The sequence below is a fragment of the Mercenaria mercenaria genome, chromosome 17, assembly GCF_021730395.1.
Source record: "Mercenaria mercenaria strain notata chromosome 17, MADL_Memer_1, whole genome shotgun sequence".
Lineage (NCBI taxonomy): Eukaryota > Metazoa > Mollusca > Bivalvia > Venerida > Veneridae > Mercenaria > Mercenaria mercenaria.
The window spans coordinates 3,167,931-3,179,717 of record NC_069377.1 but is presented as its reverse complement, the minus strand read 5'-3'; the positions used below and the strand labels follow the sequence as shown (position 1 = coordinate 3,179,717).

Genomic DNA, 11,787 nt, shown 5'->3' with positions numbered 1-11,787 from the left:
ATTCAATCCTTAGAAAACCGAGTCCCTAATATTCTCTCGTAAAACACGACCACCCTTACATCCTAAGCTGTCTATGAGTAATATACAAATTACCGATGTCACTACACATACACACCTTGGCATCTTTTTTTCAGTCAGATCTCCGCTGGAAATCACATATCGAATATATCTTAGGAAAAGCATATCAAAGTATCAATATCATGAGGAAACTTAGGCACATCCTCGATTGTAAATCCCCTGAAGTGTTATACCTGTCATTCATCAGACCAGTTCCGGAGTATGGAGATATAATCTTTGACAACTGTTCTCATGCAGGATGTGAAACTCTTGAGACAGTTCAATATAAAGCCGCTCGTAAAGTTTCCGGTACGACTAAATTGGTATCTATTACAAAACTCATGGCCGAAGTAGGCTGAGAAAGTCTTGAAAGTCGTAGAAAAAATCATAAACTAACATTTTTCTACAAACTTTCAAACGGCATCCTTCCATCTTACCTTTTTGACATTCATCCCCCAATTGTTTCTAAATAATCCTATAATCTTCGAAATACAAACAACTTTCGTATCCCAAGAGCAAGGACCTCTCTGTATCATGATTCTACTATTCTATCTGCTGCGCGACTGTTCAGCCAACTCCCAGAAGACATACGAGACTCTCCTAATCTCAATTCTTTCAGATCTTAACTTCTACCAAAAATTCCTAATTACTACTATGTAGGAAAACGCCAATTACAAATGTATCATGCCCGACTCAGTGCAAACTGTATCTCTCTTGCTGATGATCTTTTCAGTAAAAACATCGTTGATACTCCTCTCCGCTTCTGTGGCTAAAGGGAGACAACAAAACACTACCTCATCGAATGTAACCGCTATATTGGAATTCGGCACTCATTAGTCAATGCAATGTCACAAATATGCCAAATTTCCCTTCAGGTGTTGCTATTTGGAAACCCTTCCTTGGACGACATCCTCAACGGCAATATCTTCTCAGTTGTTCAAAAATTTATAGAAAAGTCGAAACGTTTACATAAGCAAGGTAATAATTTCTAATAATGACACTCATCATCAATTGCTTCAAACGCTCTCCTTACTCTATTAATTTCACAATGTACAATGCTGTTAAAATTTGTCAAATATCATTTTTAATGTTAATATTGCAGTCAATTGCTCACTGTTCCATGTGCTTCATTATGTCATGACCTGAATACCGTGATTTTGTAAAGTGGAAAGAACCTTTCAATAAGCAATTTGCTTCCAGTTCAATCTCCACTCGTCAATTTACTGTATCATCTGTTGTGAACTGTATGTTTCTTGAAATGATTGGCGAATAAATATGTTTAAACTAAAACATCCCTGGAATAAGAACTGCAAGTTTAAATTTCTCAGCAATCTTTCCTTTTGCCTGTGGTATTATTGTTATGAATACTCCCGATGAGTTTTAGCCTTTATTTGTGGCAATATTTTGGTTAACGTAATATGTGGCAATATGTTGATTTGTGGAAATATGTGCACTATTTAGGTTGAGGCAATATGTAAAAATAGTTTGGTTAAGGCCATATGTGACAATATTTTGGTTAAATATTTTGGTTAAGGCAAGTGATTTGCCTTTGTGCAGTGCAGACCAAGATCAGCCTACACATCCACTGTTCGCTATTCAGTCAGTAAATATTAAGTAAACACCCCTTTGAATCATAAATAGTTCTGCCCAAACTGAATGAAAGACCAGTCCATTTAAAACGTTTAGCATGGTAAAGGTCAAATAGCCAGATAACTGATAATCTTGTCATAACTTTGCTGCTTAAGGATATCCACAAGTCGTCTACCATGTGTAAGAATTAAGTTACAAAAATGACATGACGATATTTGTACAAAACAATGTATATTACTGTATTTAATACAGATTGTAATATTGAAAATGTTTATATCAAAATTAAAAAAAAAAGAAATTCTGATATTCCTTATACAACTGACTTTATAACTGTATAAAGAAATTCAATGAGAACACAAATTGATGCTTGGTAAGTGTTAAAGTAATTCATCATTATTAGCCGCTCAGGTGCATAGATGCATTTAAGTTAATATATCAAAAGTTTTATACATTTGTCAAACTCGTTTCTTTCACATATTTTATCTACTCGGCAAAATATATGAAAAAAGAAGTGAGTATATTGATATACAGCTGTTGGAATCTTCTTTACATATGGATGTAACAGATTATGGAGTTTTATAAAGTTAATTGTGGAACTGAACTACCTGAAAGATGCTATGTTCTTTTATGATTAGTGAAAACAAAATAACTTTAATAAACAAGTGATAAGCGATGTCTTTAGGTTTGAACATTTCAGTCTTGTTATCCTTGTTTACAGAATACCGAGTGGAATAAAGCTTGAATAAATTAACCAATTGGTGATAGCATTTAGAAAGTAAAAATGGCAATTAATTTGGAACCACTGTTTCGTAAATTAGGAAATCCCGGACGATTCCAAGTTGTAATTTTCTTATTACTTTGTTTCAACTATTATCCAGTTGCCTTTAATCACTTGATCATGGCTTTTGTTGGCACAAATCAAACCGATGACTCAAAGTTACTCTTCAAAATATCTAGACAAACGACAGACCAACAGTGTTCAAGACTTCCGTGACGTTATACACAATTTATTTGTTAAATGAATCAACAAATACGATTATTTTGGACTAAATGGTGTAAATAACACAGTTACCTGCCCTGGCGACGACGTGAGCTATGTGATTTATCAGAAAGAATCTGGAGATTCTACAATTGTGACACAGGTAGTTATGAAGCTGTATTCATACTTTAAGAACACTATAAGGAATGTAAAGTTCTAATGTAGTCCTGTATAACCAAGGTGAAAATTTGGCAGATAACCTTATTCATTTTGGACATTTATTGCCAAGGCAACATTTGTCGTCATTATGTTAACAGGGTGACTTATTATTGCCATGAATGTGAATATAACCGACCTGAGAATAGCTGAAGACGACCCTGAACATGAATTGTCTAAATTTAGAAATAGCCATTTTGCCAGTTCAGGAATAGCTCTACCAAATTGTCACAAAATTTAAAATGTTAAAATTCAAGTGTGAGTTTTTTTAATCCTGATATATGTTGGGTATGACAAAACACAGAAATGACTTTTCTTGTTCGGAATTTCAGTGGACCAATTTGATTAGCATTAACGTTGTATCTATTTCCTACTTTCAATTTTGTTAATTAACAAGAAATCGGGGGAGGCAATTATATGAAGAATATTTGCCTGAATCAACTAACTCTCTTTTCAAATGTAGATCCTACAATAAATCAGTGTCTAAAGGAAATCCGTTTTCTTCGTAATACAATCTAAGACTTCAAAGCGCATGTTTATTTGCACCTTTTTCTTGAACCGGCAATAAACTTGTTTGAATATCGCAATACAGTATCCCTGTTTCTCATATTCTCAGGGTTTCTCATATTCTCGTTTTTTGCCTTCAAGTTGTCTAATAATTTAATGTTTGTTATTATCTAGACAGGAATGGTACAAAACTGACACACTATCAGCATTTTACTCAATTTTCCAAAAAAATCCTTATTTTTTTCTGGTGGTGTTAGCAAATTTGCCACAATTTATTTATTACATGCAATTAATTGTAATATTTCTTGATGTATTTACTACAGAATATATCTTTTTATAACACAATGGTAATTTTAATGTTTTAAATTCTACAACTTATTTGTGATGAAAAGTCAAATCTAAATCCACGGGAATACGAGAAACTCTTGGTCCATTTCTGTGGGTGAGGGTGGTATCAAATACAGTAACAAAATAATTAAATGGGATAATTTCAGTAACATTTTATGACTCCATCTGAAAGACAAGTGAATTTTCTACAAAATAACACCAAAACGCTGTTTATATAATGGTTAATCTGTTACTCGGAATAAAAACAACCCCTTAGGCCCCCGAGAATATGCGAAAACAGGATATATTTCATTTTATTTATTTGTTAACTTGAACTAACTTTGAAACTACGAAAAAGACGAAAGGCCTTCTAATATTGACTTCCAGCTAAAACACAATATGTAAAATAGAATTAAATTGAAGGAATAAAGAAGTCCAGTTATGAAATACGCAATGCAATTTTGCTTTAAATTATTCAGCATTTGTAAACAACACTGTGAGTCATTTCTTGTAATTCGACTACTTTTGTTAACAATTCTAGAATGAAATGATTGTAAATTTCTTCATTTAAATTACGTAACTTTATGCAATGGCAGAAAAAGATAATATTAGTGCACAAAGTACTCCGCGTACTGTAGGATTAGTATTGCGTTAAAAATATGTACATTATATGTTACAATATCTTATTTTGCAGTGGAGTCTTGTTTGTGATGATGCTTATCTCTCCCCTTTATCAACAACTATCTATTTCTTTAGCGTAATCTTTGGAGGTCTGGTGTTTGGTCATATAGCCGATATGATTGGAAGGAAACCCGTCCTTCTTCTTATTCTTTTCTCACAAATTGCTGTCGGTATGGCTATTTTCTTCATGCCGTGGTATACGGGTGTTGCTGTTCTAAGGTTTGTCCAGGGCGTACTGATGCAGGTACAACTTATATGTCATATTTTCTGGTACTTCGGGATCATTGATTTCACTTCATTTAGATTTGAAGATTGAATACTGCCTAAGCCGGTGCTAGGGGGCGTGAGCAGTGTTGCATTTTCCATTACTGCTCATGAACAGACTCAATCAAACCGAGTCTGCAATTTTCACCGTTTGCCTTGTTCTCGATGATTCCGAGGGATTTCCAGATTTTATTTACAATAATTTGAAAAAAAAGAAATGTGTAGCCACGCGTCCAAAAAGGGCCATTTTGTAGAACGATATGCACTGTTGTAATTATATAATGCAACGCTGTCTCACTTTTAGGCCATATAAAATCCAAAATTTAGAGGCAAATGAGAAATATATTTTCCTTATAACAAGAAAATAACGAATTGCACAAATGCTAAAACCAGACGTATAAGATATATAATGAGATTGACGACTTACTGTTGTCAAAGCTGAAAATCAGGCGTTATAGTCAATTCAAAGTTATATCTATGTACTCCTATGTTGAAAGTCTTATTATCTTCTCAATGAGTTTAATGCTTGTTTGTTGGAGGGACTCCAAACCTCTTTCTATGCACTTGCAATGGAAATTTTACCGAACCATCGAAGTTATGCAGGGGCGATCTTAGAATGCTTTTTTCGCAAGCGGCATGATGTTTTTATCACTGTTAGCCTACCTCATCCGAGACTGGTGTTACCTTCAGTTGGCAATCTCTCTTCCTAGTTTACTTGCAGACTGATACATCTGGTAAGTACCATTTTATTCATTAACATTATCTTACCGGTCATGTTTTTGTTTTAGACTAATCAATAGCCCTCGCAAAGTGTGATCAACTCATTGGGATTGTGCACAGATGAGAAAATGACCTTCTCTGTATAGTTAGTTAGGAATTCTTTTTTTTTCACGGCGACATCATGACAGGACCAATGTAAACATTTAACATATGTCCTATCATTTTTAACAGCAAGATATCTTTTTGAAATGTTCTGCAGGTATGTAACACTGACAAAAGAAGGATGAAGATCAAACAGGAATAGCAACGTTCCGAGAATCGGAGCGGCTTAGGTTGCCCTAACTTTGAATCAGTAATGATTGCCTTACTTAAGTTTTTTTTTACTTTTGAAACATTGTTGATCGGTACATGCTGTGTATGTTGTTTATGCCTTCAACATACCACTATATCTTTTAAGAATAAGATTTGCATCCCTCCCGAATCACCTATATGATGTCACACAATACTCTATACCGGTTGTATACAACCTCATTTTTAATGTAGTCGATTGCAACAAATATGTTTACGACCTTTGCCGCAGAAGTCAGTGTCAATTTAACTAATTAAACAAACAGTCGTTCATTGTCTGGTCGTAAATAATAAAACTAACAACGTAAAAAATATTCAGGTAATTGTTGGAGTATAGATTACTTGTCAATGACAATTTGTTTTGGTCTTAATTGACATCATGTAAAATGTCGAACATTTATCTAACGTTCATTAAAAGCTTCCCGGGCTTGGCTGTAAATTATATAATGATAAATTTTTGTTTATAAGTCACCCCGCTTACTATTTTCCTTGATGTCATCTGTGGTATAGATTTAGTCTCTAATAATCGATTTTGAGCACTTGATATAATCGATCATACACTTATATTTTATCGTGAAATTTCCAGTTTCATGCCGGAATCATTAAGGTGGCTTCTAATAAAGAACAAAATTGAAGATGCTGAAATTCTTATAAATAGAATTTGTTCCTGGAACAAATGTCCGTGGCCGAAAGAGGAATTTGACAAAATTAAACAAGAACTTACCAAGGAAGAGAATAATGTTCAGAAGTATTCTTTCCTTGACCTGATGAAGAACAGTACACTTCGAAAAAGAAGCATTATATTGTACTATATTTGGTAAGATTTAAATTTATTGTATCTGGAACCTTGGTGACAGTTCAGCTAACTCTATCGTAGAACGTAAACTATATGTTGTGAAGCAAAGAACTGATAGACTGATTATCATTTCAGAAAAGCGTATTTGAATTACCTTATATTTGAATTGCTCATTTCCGCAACCTAATTAGCCTTAAATTTTAACTCTACAACACGTGCAGTTATCTAATTGTCTTCTAAAAGCTATATTGTATTACATCAAAACATGTATCAACCGGAAAATTTCACTACTTGGTATATCTGCTTCCAAAATTAATAAAAAAAAACAACAAATCCAATATACAAATACTAGCAATGATAACGGTATAGTGCTATTCTCCAAAAATAGAGATGAAGAAAGTTTCACAGGTTTGCTATATCAGTCGGATATTATGGTCTAATCTGGCAGCTCACCAGTCTACCTGGCAACAGATATTGCTAGATCTATTGAATTATTGGCTTACGTAACGGTCATCTTCATTGCAATGATTAATTTCAAGCGGCATTTTATCAGATTAATCTAAATGGTCATGAACAAACACCAGACGCTTAAAAAAAGTTTATGATCCAAGACATCATGATGTCGTGTAAAATTTAAAAAAAGTATTGTCTAAAAAATCAAATGTATCCGAATTTTTTTTTTAAATTTTGATGATGTTCATTTCATTGACAGTCCCAAAAAGCACGACATTTGCCTTGAGCTTATATCTGATGCGAATCTTAATTTCTATCTTAGTTCATATATCTATTTTAAAGCAAATTATTAGCAAAAAAAAAATAAAATAAAAAAGACATGACACAAACATCAATGCTCACCTTTAAAGTTCTTGTATTAATCTTAATAAATGGATTCCATTTGTTTAAACAACATGTCTTTGTTTCATCAGATTTGGACGAAAGAGACCACTGTTTATGTATTTTACATTAGCTTCTATCCTGATGATTACTGCTGGTGTCATACCCCTTGCTGTGTCAAGCACTGACGCCTCATACGTTGCCAATGGATTCGCCATTGCAGGAAAGTTTGCTATGGCTGGACTATTTGTTACTATTTTTATCTACACGGCTGAGCTCTATCCTACAGCAGTCAGGTAATGCCATCTTTATTTCTCTCACTGCAAAGCAAAAAGGTAAACGTAGACGTTTCTGAATCGCTCAACATACCCAACGAACTAGAGTCACACACGGGATATCTTGAATAGATGAAATATAAAACATTACACATGGAACAGTTCATACCCTTATGTTTATAAAAATAATATAAAAAGGAGTAACACAACAACACAACATTCCATCACAAATTTACTCTAAGTTTTATTTGACTGATGAGGCAGTGAAAACTAAATAATTTCCTAATGTGCTAGACTCTAACACAAGTGACAGGAAATGAAATTTTCATATACTGTCGACCGCAGTTATCAGTACATCATTTAGGGATAGAACCTAATGTATTTTTAAGATAGAAAGACATTAATTAAAGTATAAAAATGATTTCTAAGTCATTCAAATAACCAAAAATCATTTTACACATGTGACATTTATCAAAGTTGTATTATATCAATCATAACATAATTTAAAGCTGTGATCACAGATTGACAACTCCTGCCTTAGGCAAGTACATTCAAGCACAGATATCTATTAGTTTACTTCCCTTGCAATTACACAATTTGTTAGACAATTTTAAGGGTATTAGACGCACTATCATGATTCTTTGAACAACAAAGACAATTAGAATATATTCATATGTGTTTGATTTACGCTTAAAGAAATGCTTCAAACGTTTCTATCAGTATATTTATGCTAAAAATGACCGTTAATAAAATGAATTATCACTTACTGTTTTAAAGTGAAGATACTAGTAATACAGTTTTTCTTGTGTCAAGATGTCACATTCATGAACAGGTGTGGCAGCATTAGCAAATGTGCAGTATACAGTTATACTGCTTTGTATTTCGTATGCCTACACCATTGTAACAATAACGAAACGAACTGGAACAGCCACAGAGGTACATTTCTTTTTGAAACACATAACGTTTTCGAGACAACAGCTAATATAGTATAAAACAAAAAGTATCAATAGTCACTCATTCACATTTATAAAGAATTAAATTAAAATCACTTTTATTTGTTTTTAGAAATATCGGAATGGGCAGTTGTGCATTTTGGACTAGGGTTGGAGGAGTTGTCGCCCCTCAAACGATTGCTTTGGCAAGTATTTTGCTTTATTTCCAGTTTTATCAATAATGTTTTAGTAGTCATAATTAGTAAAAGAACTAAGAGTACTCGATCGTTATTAATTGATGTCCATTATGGGTATAATTTGAAGTTACACTAATGGGCGGTGTGGATAGTGATATCATAGTGTGTTGTTTTTTCAATATGTAGAAACGCTCTTTGGAATTATACCTTTATCCTATAACTATATAGCAGTTGCGATTTGTCAAAGCTATGGTTTCCTGATACTTCGTGTTTTGTATTTATGCTTTTAAGAAAGCCAGACACGTGGGTAGATAGATTATTGAAACGAATGTTAAATACGACGGACTGCCTGCAATGTATTTTTTTTAGATATATGAAGTTTTGTCAATACTCCTCAAACTGTAAAATTTAAGTAGAAGTAAGACTTTAGTTTTAATTACTGTTTGGGTGGTGACAGCGGCCAGAACTACAGTGAGACTTTCACCGAGAATAACATGGAGAAGAAGGCAAATATTATTCACGGTGAAAATAATCCTTCATTCTCATAACGCCTTAATGGTTATTGTCTTCATATTACAAGATGAATTGTCTGGTTGATGTCATGGTTCACATTCAAATTCAAGGGTTTCGAGAGTTTCAATATTGCCCTGCCTTGGTCCTCAAAAGAATCTTTGTAAGCTTTTTACCTAGCTGTCCCATAGTACATTGACGCCAAATGGCCGTCAATAATTTCATTTCTGAGAATTAATTTCAAGAGCGGTAAACAAGTTTGAATGTCATAGATCATTAAAGAAGTGAAAATTAGAAATTTCAGGGAATTCTTTTGTCTTACTAAGTATCTTAAAAAGTTGTCAAAATTTGGTTTGTTTATAATACAAATCTGGATACTAGCACATAACTCTTTATTTCTTGTAAACATTATTATGTTGTTATTGATTTTTGGGAAATTCAAATAAAACAAAATACTAAAGTTTCAATACACAAAATAGAGACAAATTAAACTTTATCAGCTTTATAAGTTTCACTGTTTTAAATATTTACTTGATGACACATAAGTATAATAAGCATTTTACAACACTAGTCGCTGTCCGAGGTATTGCCTTACACTGTATTTACACTCGTGTGTTTTCAGGACCTTGAAGGAAACAAAACAGATCCATTGCTTGTGTATGGAAGTGTTACACTGATTGGAGGGCTACTTACTCTTCTGCTTCCAGAAACGCTGAATATCAAACTTCCGGATACCCTTGATGAAGTAAACGAAACACAGAAAGCATCGGAAAGAACGTCATTAGGAGAAATAAATTACGCCACCTATCAGTCTGAAGAGAATGTGTGGGACCACAGGTTGTGAAGTAAACCGTCCTAAAACACTACCAACATATCAACTAAACGAGGAAAGCCGTCGACCGATAAATTCAATTAAGAATAGAATAAAATGATTTTTAACATTGTTCTGTACAAAATGGGATTTATTTGGATTCTTGCCCGTCCGGATAACGTATCTTACTCGTCTATAGGCTCGTCCAATATGATTTTGAATGGGTACTCATTCAAATGAAATATTGTACATATCAATGTTAAATAACCTAATAAGATTGATTCCACACCATTATACCATTATATTCTCATATAATAGCAGTATATTTCTTTTACAGTTTTTATATACAGGAACAAGATTTTTTTATATTATATCAATGTATTTCTTGTACAATACCAGTTTACATGCATTATTCTACAATTTTAGTTTATTACTTGTTCTATATCAATATATGTATCGCATTTCTGTCCCTAACTTTTCTGTGAGTACTACATTGTTTACATTTCTGGTACGTAATTTTAACAATTGGGACTATGCTACATCAGAAGAGGCGTTAGAAGACAATTTTGAACGTCAGCCGGTTGGTCAATAAAAACAAATCCAAGGCTGCTCTCATTTTGCTCGAATACGTTCTATGCTTCCAAAAGGATTACCTGATAGATTTTATTAGGCTATGTTGTTTACGTGATTTCATGTACAGATGTTACTAGATCTTCTAGTAAAATTCAGACGCTTTTAACAAGTCGTCGTCTGTAACCTGCATTATGTGCTGTTTTCACTGGCATCGGAACAGCGCAACAAAATAACATCAGCATTTAATCAGCAGCATATGTTGTTTCCAATGCACAATAAATCCTCTTACACCGCTATCTTACTGGGCACATAATTATCTAATTGGAAATCTTTCAATTTGAGATGATTTCCAAGATTAAACTGACAGATAGATTTTGATTTAGCACTTTGTATACTGAGTTATGATAAAAACTTATTACGGGAGCTGACCGACACAACAATATATGTTAGCATGGGGGATAATATGAAATGAGGGGACCTACCAGGTAAATTATGTGAGCAAGTTTTCATATAGATGAATGAAGAATAACTATCAGCAAACATGAAAGCCATCAATTACACGTCTAGTCACAAAATACAAATTTACTTCGGATAAGCATTATCTGAAAAGCTACAAAAACTTGTACAAAATGACAGAATTTTGACAAACTTTTTCCAGTGACAATTTCTGGAAAAAAGCTTCGGTCAATGGAAAACCTAGAGTGATTAGATATACAAAGAAGCAAAAACTAATAATATGATAAATGTTATTTACACGTGCAAAGAACCCTCCTCTGCCAAACGTTCGATTAAGTTTTGTTTCAAAGCCTTGGAATCCGTTTTTAGAAGATTTAATTCTTTGAAAACGAATTAAATGTAAAGATTGTCAATACTTACATTGTTATATTTTGTTACAAATTGATGGCAAATTGACCGGTTTTGTGATTTGTGTCAGCCCTTTTAAATGCATTATGTTGTTATGTACATCAAATTAGGAATTTACGAAAATGCTATAAGAATATGTGATTTACTAATGTTATGATTTTTCAAAACAATCATACAAAATCACACCAGGAAAGAAATTTTTCGTAAGAAATGTAAAAGACTTTTTTTAAAGTAGCAAACGCAAGTCTAGATATAGATTGTGTCAAGAGTATATTGTTAATAAAATTTAATTAAAATATTTAAAAC

General features: G+C 33.1%; 1 protein-coding gene across 1 annotated transcript; it reads left to right on the top strand.

Moving 5' to 3' along the window:
• The first annotated feature begins 3,638 nt into the window (after positions 1 to 3,638).
• Positions 3,639 to 9,529, top strand: LOC123537574 (organic cation transporter protein-like). Its single transcript, XM_053528669.1, has 4 exons — positions 3,639 to 4,646; positions 5,237 to 6,506; positions 7,412 to 7,615; positions 8,660 to 9,529. Exons 1-2 carry the CDS (start codon positions 4,347 to 4,349, stop codon positions 5,345 to 5,347), a joined length of 411 nt encoding a protein of 136 aa, XP_053384644.1. The 5' UTR covers positions 3,639 to 4,346; the 3' UTR covers positions 5,348 to 6,506; positions 7,412 to 7,615; positions 8,660 to 9,529.
• Positions 9,530 to 11,787: the final 2,258 nt, after the last annotated feature.

Excerpts from the sequence above, each read along its gene's own strand:
- LOC123537574 (XM_053528669.1), top strand. The coding sequence starts at position 4,347 with ATGTTACAATATCTTATTTTGCAGTGGAGTCTTGTTTGTGATGATGCT. Across the intron at positions 4,647-5,236 it reads GGTACTTCGGGATCATTGAT|AATGCTTTTTTCGCAAGCGG; the intron begins TTCACTTCATTT and ends GGGCGATCTTAG.